Raw genomic sequence first — 19047 nt, 5'->3', positions numbered from 1 at the left:
ATTTTAAGTACAACACAAATACATCTTGAATCTTAAAAATTTAATAATACATACATTTCAAATCGCGATTTTCTTTAAAAATGTTTTAATAGAAAAAAATATAATACAAAGAACGAGCTATTTGCTAGAGTAAAATTTGCACAAAAAGTTCACTTATATTTGTTTAAATAGATTTTGTATCCAAAACTGAATAAAAAAAAATAAAACTGAATTTTCATCTAATGTTATAATATTATATTGTAATAACATTTGAAAAAATGTGTATAATGTATATATGGGATTGAATCATTTAGTAACTAGGCCTCATCGTTGTGTTTGTGAAATGTGATTTTGAGGTTATTAACGAAACATCGGGAAATAATAGTTAAAATGTTGTCAATAATACGACGTTATAAAGTCATTAATACAATAGGAACATTAAAAATTACGAAATTATCGTCTTCTACGAGTACTGATGATGATATAGGTATTAAATGTTATGTTTCCTTATTATATAAACAAATATATCTTCCTATATATATGTGCTCATTTGTAGAATTTCGAGTATTGCAATTGATGCCACCGGAAAGGAAAATTGTAAGCAAAAGGCAACAAACAGTCACAGAAGAAAGTATACTAACAAAATTGAGAAATGAAATACCCAATCAAGACTGGCAGACGATTTGGCCCGCTGCACGATCATTTCACCCTGATATCGTGCCGTTTCCTTTACAACAAGGATACAAAAATAAAGAAGGCGTACATCCTGGCAAACACGGGAATGCAGAGCTATTGAAAATCCCAAACTTTTTACACCTTACTCCACCGATAGTAAAGAGACATTGCGAAGCATTAAAGAAGTTTTGCACCAAATGGCCAAAACAATTGGAAACGGATGAAGCATGTGTAAAGCACTTTCCCGTTGAAGTAATTACATCAGATTACTGTTACTCTTCACCTACGATAAGGGAACCTCTCGCTAGAATAGTTAGTTTGAGAGTAAAATTATCTTCTTTACATTTGGACACTCACGCCAAAGATAAAATACTTAGGTTACTGGGTGATAGATATAATCCTGAAACAGGTATAATAACGATAATTGCAGACAGATGTCCAACTAGAAAACAGAATTTAGATTATGCAAAATACCTTTTAACTGCGTTATATCATGTGTCTTGGGTAAGTCATTTTCTACTGCTTCCATTAATTTTCTAATAGCATACAAATGAAACGAATCAAACAGAAATTGTTTGAAACGAATTATTTTAGCGTTTTGAACCATGGGAAATGGAGAAGTCTGCAGTAGATATGGAATATTATGACTGGGATAAAAGTAAAAGCAGAGAATCTTTAACATCTATGTACAGTTGGCCAAGTACGCCAGCTGACTCTAGCTATGAATACATCCCACATGCAACGGAATATAAAATTGCAGTTTCTGATTTAATAAATAAAGGAGAAGATCTTGTTTCACTTAACAAATATAAACAAGCTGTTAAAAGTGTATTAAATCTGAAATTTGACGAGACTATGGAATAAATAAATAAATGTAAACAACAAGAGTGTAATACTCGTTATTATTGTTGCTGAATATTCATGTAAAAAAACGTGAAATTGCGACAATGTGATATACATAACACAGATACATGTAAAGAATAATAGACAGCATTATGCATTATGCATTATTAAGAAAAAAAAAAGAAATTTAGGGTAAATAATAATTTTTCATTTTCAAGTTTAATTTATCTTTTTATATTAAAGATACTTTTACATCTTCAATAATTTAAAAAGCGATCTAGTCTATAAGTTAAAAATATAATAATAAATTTGAATGTATATATATATCTCAATTGAGATCTATGTTAATCATATATTGAAGACGTAAAAACTGACAGAGACAAAATGATTTTCATTCATAATATTTATCGACTTTTAACAATACATTTCTATTCAACTATATCATCAATTTCTCACCTGACTGTTTTCAATTTCTACACTACAGTACAAAACATCGAATAAATATGTTAGATAAATGTGAATCGATGTTTTATTTTCTAACATTTTTTTTTTATAGTCAGTCTTCAAATGATGATTTGTAAAAATGTCATTGAAGAGCAACATATTACAATTCACAGATATTAAAAGCATATAATTAAGGATACATTTACATTATTATAAGATTGCTTAATTTTATGACTTCAATTATCAAATTAACACCATCAATGTTTTGTAGTTATAATTTTTCTTATTCCAACGTCATTTTTATACATTTATGATAATGTTATTTTACGCTATAAATTTTTTGCATTTATATTATATTAATAGAAATATAAAATGTTTAATCAGATTTCTATCATTTTTCTTGCACTAGCATACACGTTTCATTTATTATTAAGTTCTATCTCGTATTGTTACCGTTATTTTGATGGAATTTGTGGCGAAGGTAAGGTTGAGTAGGATCTGCAACAATTTAACAATTTTTATTTCAAATGAGAAATATTGAGAAACTACTTATAAGAATTTAAAACCTATAACAACTCATTTTTTTTAATGACTTTAGAAAAAAAATTTATTTCATTTTAATAAATGTCATTTTACTTCAATTAAAAAATACCATTAATAATATTATAATTTATCAACGACTATACTTACTTTTGTTTTCCATTTGGCTTTTGATAGGGATGTGTTGCCATTAATCTTCTTCTTTCTTTTTCCCTTACTATTTTCAATACTCCATCTGATACATTCATATCAAGATTTTCTTTTTTAAGTTTATCTGCTTTTAATTTATTTAATATGGCTATACTTTTAGCGCTCATGGTTACATGTGATTTTTGCATATGTTTTTTATTTTCTTTGTCTTTGGTTCCTATTGTACAGATTGTAATATTTTTACGTTTTGGAGATATCTTTCTTACTTGTTTAGTAAAAGCGTTTGTTATATTTATATTATTTTTATCTGAAAGAACACGCTTTTTAACTTTCTCTTGTGTACAATTTGTATTATTATGTTCCTCTTTCATACTTTCTTCCACTTTTATATTTGTGTTACGTTCCACAGCCGAATCTTCTTCTAATGTGATAGTTGTATTATGCGCACCAACCACTTCTTCTTCCTCGGAACCAGCTGCACTGAAAGTTGCATTCAATGCATCTTGATCATTTAAAGGTTGTAACACATACATAGGTATCTTACTATTAAGAGGATCCATTAAGTGAGTTACACTAAGACATGTTAGGCTATAAAAACACTCTTCATGATTGACTGTTTGCATATCTGACCATTTTATATTTCTTACTCCTTCCAATAATTTAATCAGCTGTCTGAAATCTTCTTTCATTATATCTGTCAGGCTTCCAGATCCTCTCATCATGTTGTAATAATTTTGTAATGTTGTACTCATCATTTTAATCATTGAATAATGAGACTCGATTTCACATTGTTGAAGATTGCTCACTTTCTTTGTATGTTCATATTGTTGTTGCAATCTGGACTTTTCTATTTCACTAGTTTGTAGTGCAATAGTATTTTCCAATTTTTCAAGTTTCTTTGCTTCTGTGTACAGTTTCTGTATTTCTGTCTCTACTGAACACAGTTCTTCCCATGTTGCTTTCATCTGTATTTTCAAGGAATCTCTTTGTCGTTCAAAATAATTCAATGATTTATTAACTCTTGACTTACCACTTGCATTTTGTTCTTCGAGCGTCAAAGTATCAACAGCTGCTGTTAAATTATGCAATCTCTCATCTGCTGCTTTCTTATATTGAATCCTACAGCATAATATCTTGTCTGCACTTTCTAACGAAAGAATCTTTTCATTAAGAACTTTCTTCCTCTGAAATAGTTCAATCAATTTATTACTGTTGATTAATACATCTTCATCTACTTCTTTATTACTCTCTTGACTCTGTAATGTATGCACTGATTTATTTTCAAATGTCAATAACTTCTGTTTCAGATAATTTATTTCTTTCTTTTGTTCTTCAACCATTTTTATATACGCAGTTACATGCATCTCGCAGGATAAAATATTTTTCTTTATATGAGTTTTGATCTTCTTTGCTCTGTTCGCATATCTCAAGGTATTGTACGTGTCTTCGTAACTAAAGCTGGAAGAGGTAATATTAGCTATCATAACTGTCTGACAATTTCCACCTAGTGAATCTTTTAAGAGACGGGTCAACTTAGAATCTCTATACGTTATATGTTTTGCACCATCCGCCAACTTGTTAATGCAATTGCCTAGAGCTAATAAAGATTTATTAATATTTGCACCCTCCTTGAACCTTGCTCCTTTACAACCCGTAGCAGAAGCTCTTTCGGATCCAGCCAGATCGATCATAGACAATTTAACTTGTCGTACTTGTCCATCCAGTCTATTGGTGATATTGATATAAACTTGGAAAACAGCATGACTTCTGCTACTCTCCTCGTTCGCATCAGTAGGATGTTGCGTGCGGTTTTTATTACCTTTTGCTAAAAGCGTCAGCAATTCTTCGGCATTCTGAATGGTGATTATTTTAAGCCCAGCAACAATCACTCCACACCTACCATCGTCCCTCAGATGCAAAGGTCCAGACTTATGCAAAAGATCCTGTACATTCTCATTATAGATTTCCAAATACGTTACACCTAAATTAAATTCGCGTTGTTCGCTCTGTTTCTCTATCTCTGAGAATAACTCTGCCACTGTTCTGTACGTGATACCAGGATCGTCACCATTACCAAGCATAGTATGAGTTTTTCCAGCGCCAGTTGCACCATATGCGAATACAGAGCAGTTATAACCATCCAAAAGATTACAAATCAAATCTTTGGTACTTCCTTCGAACACGTCATTGTTATCCGACGTCACGTCGAATATTTTGTCAAAGATGAACTGCAGTTCTTTATTTTGTTTCTTGAGCAGATCGCGACCTTTCTGAGCGACACCGTGATAGAAAAACGGATTTTGTTCCTCCTTTGGATCAAAAATTAGCATTTTATCGTCAACGACCTTCACGACAGTTTTATAATTGCTTTGCATTTCATTCTGATTTTGCGGCCGTATTCTTACGATTACTTTGATGCTCGTCTGAGAGCCAGCAGATTCTGTTTTCACTGATAAACCTGTGTCCTCGCTCATATTTGGTTTTATCCCATTGCTCGATAGCCGTTTCTTCGGCAACTTTTTAATCTTATTCGGCGAAAATGCTTTCGCCAGATTTTTCTTATTAAACACCATAGTAAACTCCGATTAATTTACACATAGGTACACATCGTCGACCGTTGAATGTAAACTAAGCTTTCAAATTTAAATTCTGGATCTCTTTAAAAGCAGTTTCGACAATGGTAAACACGTTTTAGTGACATTCTAGGGAATTTTCGCGTGCTTATTCAACATTGAATTAACATTTACAAATGTTTCCACTTTCATGCATTTATTACATGTATTTTGTATCACATCAGCAAATGCATCGCTCATTTATTATTATTACGTTATTGCATGTTGCAACGTATCTTCAACTTGCAACTATTTGCAGTCATTTTCTTCAAAATATCTTTTTTTCTAGTTTTTCAATGTGACTGCAACGGAACTACTTTATCTCAATAAGAGTTAATTTATGTTAAAATTATTAATTAAAATTAATATAGAAAAAATGATAAAAAATTCATTGCTCTATTTATTAATTACTATATAATATTACTATATAATATTACTATATAATATTATACTATCAAGTAAAATTTCATTTAGTTGAAACGAATCATTTGTATTTATTAAACCACTACTATACTAGAAATGTCACTTATATCTTAGTTTCTAAATAGCCAAAAAGAGCAATTATATTTTATAATATGACATAGTATTTGTAATTAAGGAGGATGACAATTTATACAAGGAAAGGGACAACTTGGGACTATAAACATATGACTGTTCAATGTTTTGAATTTTATATTTCTCTTTCTCTCTCTCTCTCTCTTTCTCCCTCCTACAATGTTAGAATAGAAATATTATCGTTATTATTATTACATGTAATTTTATTTGCTACAGCAATATTATCGTCACAAAGAAATATTCTTCACTGTCTCTCCTTTTCCTTTCATGCGCGCACGCATGTATCATATATTGGACTATAACTGACAATAAGATCTATTATTCTTAAAAAGACATTGTAAAAGATAGGCACTTGACATAACCTGCAAAGTAGACAAAATGTGTTACAAGAGTAAAAGCACGAAAATGCGCTAATACGAATATATTGCAAAATCTGTAGAAATAGAATGGTCTTGCAAAACGTTGGCAGCAATTTAATTAAAACTGTCAGTAATGTATGCATTAGACAAAATGAATGGAGTAGTAACAAATGTGCTCAAAGATTATACATGGCATTACCCCGGCTCACACCACAGGAGGTAACATAGGTCAACAAACTTTCTTTCAAATTCTCCTCTTTACAATCGTGTTACAGGTTACAGCAGTTTTGCAAGCCAATGAATATACCAAAGAATTTGATGAGGAGAGCTCTGTAAAATATTATGATTCAAATCAGCTGGCGTCTAATAATCCTATAGAGGATACTCGATCAGAAGCTCAATGTTTACTTACAAAAGGTACAAAAGCTACAAAAGCTACTTAAAACACAGAAAACAGTACATGTATAAAATATTCCATATATTCTTAGTGACATGTCATTTCATGTTATGTATAACTTTAACTGAGACACAAATTTATTTTAGGCATATTGTTAGGTGTGTTTGATGGTCATGGAGGTCGTACATGTGCACAAGTCGTCTCAAAGAGACTTTTTCATTATATATCAGCATGTTTGTTGCCTACAAGATTGCTAAAACAATATCTTAACACAGTCAATTCCAATGATAAATTGGAACTTCTTCAAATATTCAATGATAAAGTGGAATTTATTTCTGAAATTAGAGATCTCTATCAAGCAAGTTTTTTAACTTTTGTTAAAGACTTGATAGGAATGGAATGTACAAAAGAATTTCAAATGGAAACGACTTTAGAAAATGCATTTCTCAGGTTAGATAATGATTTGTCAAATGAAGCACTTTCAAATTTAGATAAAAGCAGTGCTGCTACGACTCTTGCTGTTGCAATGTCTGGTGCAGTAGCAGCTGTTGCACATATAGATGGTCCACATCTTCATGTCACTGGATTGGGTGATTGTCAAGCAGTACTCGGCATACTTTCTGGTATGAATTACAATCATCAAATTTTGCAACTTTATCAAAAATTTTCTCCTCACTGTCGTGATTGTTGTTAGTATTATCTTAAATTATAGAAAATGATGATTGGTCTGCAAAATTAATGACCGTTGAACACAATGCCGACAATCGTGCAGAAGTCGAAAGAATTCTATCGGAGCATCCATTGAGCGAAAAATCGACTGTAATTAAAATGGAGCGGTTACTTGGTCAATTAGCCCCGCTTCGTTCGTTAGGTGATTTTCGTTATAAATGGAATAAACAGATCTTAAAGGACATAGTGGTACCATACTTTGGGGAAGCAGCAATTCCACCAAATTATCATACTCCTCCATACTTGACAGCGAAACCGGAGGTCAAATACCATAGATTAACACCTAGAGATAAATTTCTTATAATAGCTAGCGACGGTCTATGGGATTTAATGTCACCCTTACAAGCTGTACGTTTAGTGGGCGAGCATATGAGCGGAAAAGTAACATTGAGTCCATTGAGGCTACCTCGTAAAAATATGAAATTATCAGATATAAATAAAATGTTGTTGCAACGTAAAGAGGGTTTGAAAAAGAAACCCCTGGATAGCAATGCAGCGACACATTTATTGAGAAACGCGCTTGGTGGTACGGAATACGGTATAGATCACGTTAAATTGTCGCAATTATTAACGTTACCAAGAGAAGTGGTACGAATATTTCGTGACGATATTACAATAACAGTAGTTTATATGAACTCTGAATTTTTAAGACACTGCCCCCCGTGAAACTCTGTAGAGAAATTTGTTACATTTATAAAGTTCTCATTGTTTCAAAGCATTGTCTCGAAGAAATTGACGTTTTATTGTATACAGCTTGTTATTTATTTAATTAACAATAAAAACAATTTACATGGAAAGGATATTTCACTTATTTGCAATACGTACACATATATTACATACTACGTATAATCGCGTTCGTATAATTCAATGAATCGTTTCAAATTGATTATCAGTAATTTATACTTATCAGGAAAAATGAATGCAAATGTCACAGACAACGTGTCGTTAAGCAAGATCAAACTTATAAAACGTACAAATAAATTGCTAATCTACAATCATAAACAGTTCAGAAATACTTATTAATTCTATATATCATACAATTAATTTGTTAGGTACAAGTATAGCAATAATTATATAAGTTAAAAACGCACAGAATTTGTTATATATTACGTTATGGATTACGTAGCATTTTAACTTTTTCTCGCGTTTCTGAATAAAAAATAGTCTATTGTTTTTTCGCAGATTAAAATGTAACAAATTTTCATCATAAAATATATATTGTTCATTCTGTGATCTTTATATTAGTTTCGACAGTGTTTGTAAATAAGTATTAAGCTTGTAATGTTGTCATTGCTATTGTGTAGTGGCTATTGAAGGAGAAAGAAAATTTGAAAATAAAAGTCCGAGTCAAAGTGATTGAAATTTTTGTATAAATACTACATGTAGCAATGTCGAAAATCAAACAAGATACGAGGCAAGTGCGTGTATAACAAAAAGATACTTTTGGAAGTATATAGCAACTTCATTAAAAAGGTTTAAGTATCAACCTTCTTGACCAAAATCTTCTTTAAATTTCTCTAATTTAGTCATATCCTCCTCGTTCACTGTAGGACGTGTAGTTGCTAATGATTTCAACATATCTTTCTAAATAGGAAAAGTAGATTACAATTAGAATAAGATAAAATTGAAATAATTGAATTGAAATAAAAGAAAATCTTATATTTACCATAGTTACAGGTGGTTCGTACAATTTGTCACCCTCGACTTCCATCCAGTTCATTTCAATAGCGGCTGGATCTCCTGGTGAACATGGTGTCAACAAATCATCCACAATGATAGAAGGATCTTTTGGTGATGGCCCTCTTACACGTTTAAAATGTGTCGCAGTCTGAACCTGTCTAACTGGCTGCATAAGAGCATCTCGCACAATAATACTTATATCAGCGCCAGAGTAACCATCAGTGGCAGCTGCTAATTTTTTAAAATCTTCCTCCGTTAAATAATGAGAAGTATTTCCTAAATGAAGTTTGAACATTACAGCTCGTGCTTGTTCATCCGGCAAAGGAATGTAAATCCTCTTCTCAAATCTTCTTCTAATAGCAGGGTCTAATACCCATGGTATATTAGTAGCTCCCAATACTAGTATACCGTCGTTGTCTGATCCGACACCTAACACATCGATTTGCGTTGATATATTTTACATACGTACATGTACACGCGTATCCAGAGAAATTACACAAATCAGTATCTTCCTCACCTTGCATTTGTACTAAAAATTCCGTTTTTATTCTTCTCGCAGATTCTGATTCATTGTCGGAACGTGACGAGCAGAGTGAATCCACCTCATCGATAAATATGATACTTGGCTTGTGTTGACGAGCTAATTCAAACAAACTTCTGACAAGTTTTTCAGACTCTCCAAGCCATTTGCTTACCAAGTCCGAAGACGATACAGAAAAGAATGTTGAATTATTAGCTTCAGTTGCAACAGCCTTTGCCAGATAAGATTTACCAGTGCCTGGTGGCTGAAAATATCTTAAAATTACTTGAAAAGTACTTGGACAAAATTATTCTTCTATTCCAAGTCACTTTCTAGAGTTATATATTTAATTATTTAAAAGTTACCCCAAATAACAAGATGCCCTTCCATGGTATCCGTTTTCCAGTAAAAAGATGGGGAAAACGTATTGGTAAAATAACTGCTTCCTTTAAAGCTTCCTTGGCTCCATCAAGACCAGCGACATCGCTCCACTTAATGTCTGGCTTTTCAATGATTATCGCACCTTCCAATTTACTTTGAAGTTTCTTCTTTGTTGGATCACTGTCTGTGTCGCTATCTCCACTGTCGCTCTTCTTATCCTCAGTTTTCGAATTATCTTCACCCGCTTTTACAGGTTTCTTCTTACTTTTCTTCAAATATGCTTTTAGCTTCTCAGCTCTTTCCAAGTATTGTGTACACTTTGCCCTTATACTTTCCTTAGCTCTATCGCCTTGTGCTTCATCTAAGAAGTAAAACCAATAACACAGCTCAAATTCTTTTCTTATTATAATAAGATTATCATAAAAAAAAAGAGAAAAAATAAAAAAAGAAGCGATGTTACAAAGGAAACCTGTTAATAGTCATACATTTAATAGAGTGCAGGAAATATTCAACAGCATGTTCATACAACCTAAGGGCCTCCTCGTAATTTTTATTACGATCTTCTTCAGTAGCTCTGGTAACCAGATCTATAGCTTTCTACGACACGCAAAAAAATATTTTTAATTTTTAACAATTGCGCGTTCTCAGTCGTGAAGCAGAAACGACGAAAGTTATATGCACGAGTGGCTCACCTGCAATATTGTACCTGAAGCCATTCTATTATTACTTTAAGTTGCATCTAACCTTTACTGCACGGTAGTTCACCGTCACCGATGGGACGCAGCGTCTCGAGAGAGTGAAAATGAATAGCGATCGAGACGGCGACCTACCGCATCAAAATGATACTCTATGTCGCTTGATAACCTTCAAAATTCGGCTGACCAACGTCACCGCTTGACATATCACAGATCACACTAATACATTTTTAAACAAACTGCTGAAGGCAGTCTATCCACATTGTTTGTCGCGTTCTCAACGATGCGGTCATCAAGTTATGTCCAGTTTACAATACAGTTGAGAATCTGTATGAGAGAGCACGCACTCACGTGAGATTGTGATTTAACGCACGAGTTGATAATAAAATAAACTTTGATCATTTAAAAGTATGTAAAATATGCAAATACTGGAAATACATGAAAAGCATGTGTGTAAAATACATACTTGAAAACTCTCATACATATCGTGTATATGCAGTATCTCAATATGTATTATATATAAATAAAATATACATAAAATATTTCATTACATTATTATTATACATATAAATAAATACTGGAAACTATTATAAATATTTTCGTTAAAATTAACTAACTAACGATATTTTAATATAAAATTAACTAACGATAGATAAAGAAATAGTAGTAATCAAAAATATATATTGTAAACAATAACGTCTTCTCTTTGTAATTTTAATGATTAAAGAATATAATTATTCATAAATAGGTATATTTATATATTATATACTATTTATACATTCATATATATATATATACTTTGATTATCAAAATTACAAAGAAAAGATAACAAACCCTTATCTTCTCTTTGTAGCTTTAATGATCAAAGAATATAATCATTCATAAATAAATATATTTATGTTATATATTATTTGTATATTCATAAATATATATATATTTGCGAATAATTATATTCTTCGATGATCAAAATTACAAAGAGAAGATAAGAGTTTTTTTTTCTCAGGCTTACCTTAATTATTCGAGTTTCCTACATTCATGAGAAACTATGGTACAGTTCATACGCACGAATAAATCGCAAGGTATCAATGAGATGAATACGCGGCTTATGAACGGGAACGCATGTGCAACAGCTACCTGTCTACGAAGCACCGAGCCCGAACAGATAAAAACTTCGGGGGGCTATCAAGAGTTGCCGATGGATCTGTTTCTGTGTTTATATCTGTTACTTATTTTTGTTTCCACATACGCGTTGGCCTAAATCACTGATCGGAAAGTCAACTTCATCCTATTCTAACCTAACAAAAATACCGACATACCGAAAAATGCGTACCGCCACCATATGATAGAAACAGCAATCGAGAAACGGAGAAGACTTGGATCGTCACCGCGCGCGTGTAGTAGTTTTACAATAAGGAACTCGCCGAGGGGAAACGTTCGATCTAAGTATGAATTTGTTGTTCAACCGTGGCTTTCTGTTTTATTCGCTTACCTCGTGCGATAATCCCGTGGAAATTAAGGGTGTGGCTAACCGGTCCTTCCTTTTTATTATTCTAGGCTATGTTCCAAGTCTGACTTAGTTTAGGATTCATCTGAGGTTAGGAGTTTTGCATATTACTTTTTTTTTTCCCTGCTCCTGTTCGTGAACACGACTAGTGATAGTGAATCGCTGTTTGACACTTTGTTAAAAAATTTCTCGAGTTCGAAATCTCGCGAGAACAACATTGAAACGCTAATTCAACGTGTTTTGTTCGATTTACCAGTCTTCAAATTTCACTTGCATCGAGAAGAATTGATAACACACAAGATACAATACAACAAACGTCTGGAACAATCATCTTTTATTATCAAAATTAATCAATTTTCAGGTTGCTCAGATTAATAGATCGCGATCTATTGAGTGGAAATACGTAACATAATTTCTCGTATATATGTATATGTATATGCACAAAGTTTTAGAAACATAATTTGAGAAACAAGTACATCATTTTCAATGAGAACGCAAGTATTGGGAATTTTGAGTTCAGCAAAGTTTTATGTTATACGTAAATCATTTTGAGAAACTGTTATACATGTACGTTGAAAATGATAAAACTACTTCTATATCTGTTTCTATTTATTTCCTAATTATTTCTAGGAGAGAAGATAAAAAGCAATATTTTCTTTTATATTCAGGTAATATTATATATTGGACATAAGCCAAGTGATGTCTGTCCCTTCATCATCGTCTAATAAGATAACTGATAAACCAGGTGGCACAAGTCCAAGTCCTGTTGAAGGGATTGAAGGTGTTCCAGGACCTAGTTCTTTAGAACCTATGCATTCCTTGTTAACGCAGGATGAGGAATCAGAAGATTATGGGGAGGATGGCGAAGAGGAAGAAGAAGATGACAGTAGTGAAGAAGATAGTGAAGCTAGTATCATTTCTATACGATCTATTATTTTATAAACATTACACTTGTAAACATTTACTCTTTGATACAGCGAGGACAATTTAATTTCAGATCAGTGATACCGGAATATTTTGCGATGCAGAATGTGAACCTGACCTTGATAGTAATACATGTTCACTTTCATCATCGCAGCCACAGTCGTTTTCGCAGCGAGTACACAGTCCTGTTTTACATACATGCGTACCCTTGGACGTCGTTCAGCCACAAAGGAAGCGTAAAAATGAAACTGAATCGAATTTACCTTCTAAAAAGCTTAACCCGGAAGACAAATCCCACTCAATGTGAGTGTGATTTAAAAAAAATATGATCGAAAAGATTTGATTGGATTTTCCGAAAACAGAGCTTGTAACGCTTGAATTATATATTTTTAGGATCATTAAGAAATTGGATGATAAAAGCAAACATACGAGATGCGTTATCCCAACGAAAGATAATCCTCCACCAGAAATGAATAATTGGCTTCTTCAGTTTCAGGTATAAGAAACTTAAGTCGTTTGAAAATTCACCTATTTACTTTTAATTATATAATCACTAAAGGTATTGCTTCTAATTCTAGAGATGGTCAAATGCAGAAAGAATGCTAGCTATAGACGAATTAATTGAACGATGTGAACCAACACAAGTACGACATATGATGCAGGTTATTGAGCCTCAGTTTCAAAGAGACTTTATATCGTTGTTGCCAAAAGAGTTGGCTTTGTCGGTATTAGCTTTCCTCGAACCTAGGGATCTTTTACGTGCTGCCCAAACATGCCGAAATTGGCGATTTCTTGCTGACGACAATTTGTTGTGGAAAGAAAAGTGCAGAGCAGCAGGTATAGAAGATTTAAAGGACCTGCCTCCGACAAAACGTAAGAATTGTAGGAATTCTGGTAACTGTTCGTCCCCGTGGAAGCAGGCATATATGAGACAACACAACATAAAGATGAACTGGAGAACAAAACCTATTCGTACACCAAAAGTTTTAAAAGGGCACGATGATCACGTTATCACTTGTCTCCAATTCTCTGGTAATCGTATAGTAAGCGGTTCTGATGACAATACTCTTAAAGTGTGGTCCGCCGTTACAGGCAAGGTAAATTAAATGACATAACTGTGGAAACGTGATGTAGGATTTTCTTTTCTTTTTTTTTTTATAATTTAATGTCTTTTTTAATGTAATTTTGTAATTTAATTCAATGCTTTTATATTTATTTTATACCCCAGCAATTTACATTTTTTTCACAGTGTTTAAGAACATTAGTTGGACATACTGGTGGTGTATGGTCCTCTCAAATGTCTGGCACTACTGTAATCAGTGGTAGTACAGATCGCACCTTGAAAGTCTGGAATGCTGAGACTGGTCAATGCATTCATACTTTATATGGACATACATCAACGGTCAGATGTATGCATCTACATGGTAACAAAGTAGTCAGTGGTAGTAGAGATGCAACTTTAAGGGTATGGCAAGTGGATACTGGTGAATGTTTACATGTGCTTGTGGGCCATTTGGCAGCTGTTAGATGTGTGCAATATGATGGAAAATTAGTAGTTAGCGGCGCCTACGATTATATGGTTAAGGTTTGGAATCCGGAACGCGAGGAGTGCCTTCATACTTTACAAGGACATACAAATCGTGTTTATTCTCTGCAAGTAAGCGTTAATTGAGTTGTATATATTAAGTGTGCAAAATTAATATACCGATTAATCTGATATACAGGATGTCTGCTGTTTAGGTGATCAAACTTCGTGCATTCTGCGAATAGAAATAAGAAAAAAATGTTATATAAGCATAGGTTCTCAAACATTACAAACTTGATATTTATTCAAATTCCATATATTTGTTATAACTTTTTTATAAAGCGTTTGCAGATCTATGTTTACATAACATTTTTATCCTTATTTTTATCTGTAAAACACATAGGCGAAGTTTGATCACCCTGTGTAATATATATTGAGGAAAATATTATGTAATTTATAATTTTTTCCAACTGATGTTGTTCACAATTGGACAGTACTTTTTAACGAAATTGACTGGAAAAACACACTTCTATAAGATACAAAATCTAGAATTGTTCAAGAGACTTATCTTGGACAGCATTAAGTTCGTTTATACATAAATATTATTAATATGTCAAGAAATATTAATACAGTCTCTTCTTTCTCCTCGTCAGTTTGACGGTGTACATGTTGTTAGCGGTTCTCTGGATACAAGCATAAGAGTATGGGAAGTTGAAACCGGTGCATGTAGACATACATTAATGGGACATCAGTCGCTCACTTCTGGAATGGAACTGCGTAACAATATCCTGGTATCTGGAAACGCAGATTCAACAGTTAAAGTATGGGATATTGTTAGTGGACACTGCCTTCAAACCTTGTCTGGTCCAAATAAGCATCAGTCTGCTGTCACTTGTCTTCAATTTAACAGTCATTTTGTAATTACTTCATCCGACGATGGTACAGTTAAATTGTGGGATGTTAAAACTGGTGTGTCTTCCTTTGCTGTATTACTGGTTTCTCCTCTTTTCTTCTCCCTGAATATTAAAGTTTTTTCGTGTGTTTAGGTGATTTTATAAGGAACTTGGTTGCTCTCGAAAGCGGCGGAAGTGGTGGTGTTGTGTGGAGGATACGTGCAAGTGATACAAAACTGGTGTGTGCAGTAGGTAGCCGTAATGGCACAGAGGAGACCAAACTTCTTGTTCTCGATTTTGACGTAGAGGTAAAATAGTGTACTCTTTTGTGGATGGAACTGCCCTCTTCTATGACCTCTGTACATATACTGATTAGATAGCGTAACTGATCAACTGTACAATTACATATTACATACGTGGTGTGTTTGTGATAAGAATGTATGTGGAAAATTTAAAGAGAGATCGCAGAAAGTCAAACGCTGAATCGGTAGTTGTTGTAAATGATCTCCAAAGTGGTAGAACATTTAAACCGAAGGCATTAATTATATTAATTACGAAGTGTATCAATCGTGGTGTACAAATATGAGATTTCAAAGACTCAACAAATTACGGAGAACGAGGAGCTTATAAGTGTATTATTGTATTACTGCTGTTATGAAATTTAAAAGAAATCGCTAGTAATTTAAATGAAAGATAGCCCTCTATGAATATTAACTCTATGTAACGATTTGTATGGGCGTTTAGGAAAGTATTTTTAAATTACGGAAAAAGAAAGATTTCGTACCATATTTGTCAAGCTTATAGATAAAAATATCGCTTAAAGAATCTCACATTTTGAAAACAAAAAAAAAAAGAAGAAAAAATAAATAACATCAAAAGGAATGAAAAGTTAAGAAAAAAAGAAAAGAAAATAATCACAAAAATATTCTTTGTATTATAAGTTCTTCTTTATTGCACTTTATATAGCTTATTTAAATTTTTCATTTGTTAATTAAATTAATTATTATGGGAATTGTGCATAATTTATTGGATGATATAATCAATATTTAATGACTTTTTAATGAAATGAACGCTGTTGTTTTTTTATTTACTTTGTTTTATTTACATCAATTTTTATTATATCATCTAAATCTGTTTATTCAGATATTCATAAAAAATATCATACAATTATAGAACTGATTTTTTTTTATTCTATGATACGTTTTGGAAAAGTGATTTACTAGTATTTTACTAGAATTTGGATATTTTCTTGCTCTTATATTGTTAATCAAAATATTAGTGAACGTGTTACGTAGAGGAAACAGCTATACATATGTCGTAACTTCAAATACAAAAGATAAGTTCAGTAACTTTGTCTTTTCTATCTGTTAATTTATGATATACGCATAAACATGTGTTTATCATAATTAGTTACGTTATATTAATTTTAAATTGCAAAATAGAATTTTTCAAAATATAGAACAATATTTTCTCTCTTTCTCTCTCTTGAATTTAGTTATAAATATAATTACATATATTGCAAAAGGAAAATAATATACAATTTATTTATAATGTACAAAGAATACATACAAGATCAAGTTATATTGTATAAATAATATTTTATTAAACATTTTTTAGTTTTTCTATATTGTATCGAAATGTGTTTTATTATTTTTATAATCATCGTATAAATGATTACAAAGAGCGATTTACCTCGATTATACCTCGCGACAGGAAAATTTACGCCTTTGTATTTGTTTGTTATCAAATGCTTGCCATTATAGTATCAGATTAATTTCCCATGCGTAACATGTTCAAAAAACATTTACTATTTATTGTTCGCCCGATCAGACAACCAGAATTAATCAAAAATTCGTGATACTAATTTAATTGGATTGTCTACGTTTTTTAAACGAAATACTTTAATTTTTACATTAGTAACAAGTCTGGTTTTGCCATGGTGCAATAATAAGAGTTGCAAGTTTATCCTGTGCAATAAGCACGAATCAACTGGACGACATGAAATCAGTTATCATGCAAGAATAAACATAAACAAAAGAAAATTATACGCAATAAATTACACATTTATCCGAAACTAGAGATACTAAGCAAATTCATAATAAGTTACAAAGTTCTAGATTTTTATAGTGAATTAGTTTTTTTACGCAAACTTTGTCATAGAAATTACATAAGCTATAGAGAAGTTAATCCCGATCGACAATAAATCTTGTAAAATCAATTTTCGACGTAATACACGGTTCGTGTAAATGCAATTTTTATTATTGAACCTAGGATATTTTAAGAATCGTGTTTTTATTTGTATATTGCTCAATAGTTTATATTTGTAATGATGTGTTATCTGTTGTATCATTTTTTATAAGAAATAGAAAATGTTGCTGCATTTTAAAAAATCACATGTTCTTCGTCTTGTGCCTCCGCAATCTCTGCATAACAAGTGTCACGTTTCAATGACAACGAGGAAGGTACATTCCAAACAAGGAACGTGTATCGACTGATTTTTCTCCCACGTGTGTTGCTTCTCTATACAATACGATCCTCCGCATCTGCATGGATAAGCCAACATATCTTTGTTACCGTCCATCTCTTCCATTTCGTTAATCGATATTTTCGCATATATCAAAACATTCTCCAGATCCAATTCCTCTTGCCTTTGTACAGCATCGTACTCCTCTCTCGATTTCGGGTCACGCAAAGTGTGCCAGGCTTCCAGAACACGTTGAAGCTTGTTACTATCGGATTCGGACGTATTTTTGTCCGGATGAAACTTGAGAGCTAACGCGTGATATGCACGTTTTATATCTTCGGCTGTCGATTCCTTGGTACAACCAAGTATATCATAATAATTCATCAAACTCATCATCTTGGATCGTGACACTACGTATGTACGAACATTGCTAACGCGAGGTCTCCTGTACGGGTTAACATCACTGCGGGTCGCGAGCGTACTAATTCTACTGTCTTGTTCCAATTCTTTAATGTCTCTCTACGATCAGCAACCACGACGCGATAATAGCTCCATCTGGTGCCATGACTACTGTCATTCAACATACATAACGAAGGCGACGAACCCCTCCGCCTGAACTTAAACGTAATACAATTTAATTCACACTAGAGATTTTTACTGAAATTTTTATTAAAATTTCAATTTTTAGTAATCAGTAAATGTAATCAACATTTTTATACATTTTCTTGGCACTAATATTGCACCTTACAATTTTTTACACGTAAATATATGACTTTGATAAGTTGCTTGTTCGTTTTATTAAGAATAAATTTCGTTCGTTAATTGAAACGTAAAATTGTACTTGTCACAATAGAAGAATCACTTTTATTAATTCTTTGCAATTAAGTTTTTCCATTGAACAAAGCAGTATTTGAAAGTAATTCAAAATATGAAATATTTAGTTTTTAAATGAAAATCGAGTAATAAAAAATACAAAATATAATTTTTTCGTAAAACAAAATGTAAATTAAATTTAATGAAAAATTAATCATTCGTTTTAATTATAAAAAATAAACGAGAAAACATGACGTAAAGCTTTAGTTTACTAAATAGCAATATTAGTAATATTTTTATTATTACTATTAAATTAAAAACTTCACTTGAGATAAGATTTATTTAAATTTTATTTCAAGTCAGTT

The 19047-nt window shown here is 32.2% G+C and overlaps 6 protein-coding genes across 13 annotated transcripts; 3 read left to right on the top strand and 3 right to left on the bottom strand.

Moving 5' to 3' along the window:
- The first annotated feature begins 198 nt into the window (after positions 1–198).
- Positions 199–1578, top strand: LOC122537819 (28S ribosomal protein S35, mitochondrial). Its single transcript, XM_043671418.1, has 3 exons — positions 199–466; positions 536–1158; positions 1249–1578. Exons 1-3 carry the CDS (start codon positions 370–372, stop codon positions 1516–1518), a joined length of 990 nt encoding a protein of 329 aa, XP_043527353.1. The 5' UTR covers positions 199–369; the 3' UTR covers positions 1519–1578.
- Positions 1579–2281: 703 nt separating this feature from the next.
- LOC122537810 (kinesin-like protein KIF18A) lies at positions 2282–5357 on the bottom strand. Of its 2 annotated transcripts, none has more exons than XM_043671406.1 (2): positions 2632–5354; positions 2282–2439 (listed from the first exon to the last, which is right to left on the bottom strand). In XM_043671406.1, the coding sequence occupies exons 1-2, from the start codon at positions 5202–5204 to the stop codon at positions 2397–2399; spliced, it is 2616 nt and encodes an 871-aa protein (XP_043527341.1). In that variant the 5' UTR covers positions 5205–5354; the 3' UTR covers positions 2282–2396. The 2 variants fall into 2 exon arrangements, with proteins under 2 accessions (XP_043527341.1, XP_043527342.1); XM_043671407.1 differs by having other exon boundaries at positions 2303–2459; positions 2632–5357.
- Positions 5358–5976: 619 nt separating this feature from the next.
- LOC122537796 (pyruvate dehydrogenase [acetyl-transferring]-phosphatase 1, mitochondrial) lies at positions 5977–8080 on the top strand. The gene is made up of 4 exons (XM_043671373.1): positions 5977–6376; positions 6433–6574; positions 6701–7177; positions 7267–8080. The coding sequence occupies exons 1-4, from the start codon at positions 6245–6247 to the stop codon at positions 7947–7949; spliced, it is 1434 nt and encodes a 477-aa protein (XP_043527308.1). The 5' UTR covers positions 5977–6244; the 3' UTR covers positions 7950–8080.
- Positions 8081–8630: 550 nt separating this feature from the next.
- Positions 8631–10853, bottom strand: LOC122537797 (vacuolar protein sorting-associated protein 4). The gene is made up of 6 exons (XM_043671375.1): positions 10557–10853; positions 10350–10461; positions 9849–10225; positions 9481–9748; positions 8950–9392; positions 8631–8867 (listed from the first exon to the last, which is right to left on the bottom strand). The coding sequence occupies exons 1-6, from the start codon at positions 10578–10580 to the stop codon at positions 8766–8768; spliced, it is 1326 nt and encodes a 441-aa protein (XP_043527310.1). The 5' UTR covers positions 10581–10853; the 3' UTR covers positions 8631–8765.
- Positions 10854–11642: 789 nt separating this feature from the next.
- LOC122537794 (F-box/WD repeat-containing protein 7) lies at positions 11643–17437 on the top strand. 7 transcript variants are annotated; one of them, XM_043671370.1, is made up of 10 exons: positions 11644–12002; positions 12114–12153; positions 12425–12630; positions 12732–12969; positions 13061–13290; positions 13381–13483; positions 13566–14084; positions 14237–14644; positions 15166–15481; positions 15559–17437. In XM_043671370.1, exons 4-10 carry the CDS (start codon positions 12763–12765, stop codon positions 15720–15722), a joined length of 1947 nt encoding a protein of 648 aa, XP_043527305.1. In that variant the 5' UTR covers positions 11644–12002; positions 12114–12153; positions 12425–12630; positions 12732–12762; the 3' UTR covers positions 15723–17437. The 7 variants fall into 7 exon arrangements, with proteins under 7 accessions (XP_043527301.1, XP_043527305.1, XP_043527306.1 ...); XM_043671366.1 differs by lacking the exons at positions 12114–12153; positions 12425–12630 and adding an exon at positions 12694–12731 and having other exon boundaries at positions 11643–12002; positions 12809–12969; XM_043671371.1 differs by lacking the exon at positions 12114–12153 and having other exon boundaries at positions 12516–12630.
- On the bottom strand, positions 17257–18485 carry LOC122537798 (dnaJ homolog subfamily C member 24-like). The gene has a single exon (XM_043671376.1). It carries the CDS (start codon positions 18263–18265, stop codon positions 17843–17845), a length of 423 nt encoding a protein of 140 aa, XP_043527311.1. The 5' UTR covers positions 18266–18485; the 3' UTR covers positions 17257–17842.
- Positions 18486–19047: the final 562 nt, after the last annotated feature.

The sequence above is a fragment of the Frieseomelitta varia genome, unplaced genomic scaffold (assembly GCF_011392965.1).
Source record: "Frieseomelitta varia isolate USP_RPSP 00005682 unplaced genomic scaffold, Fvar_1.2 scaffold_932, whole genome shotgun sequence".
Taxonomy (NCBI): Eukaryota; Metazoa; Arthropoda; class Insecta; order Hymenoptera; family Apidae; genus Frieseomelitta; species Frieseomelitta varia.
This window is presented reverse-complemented; position numbering and strand designations above follow the sequence as displayed.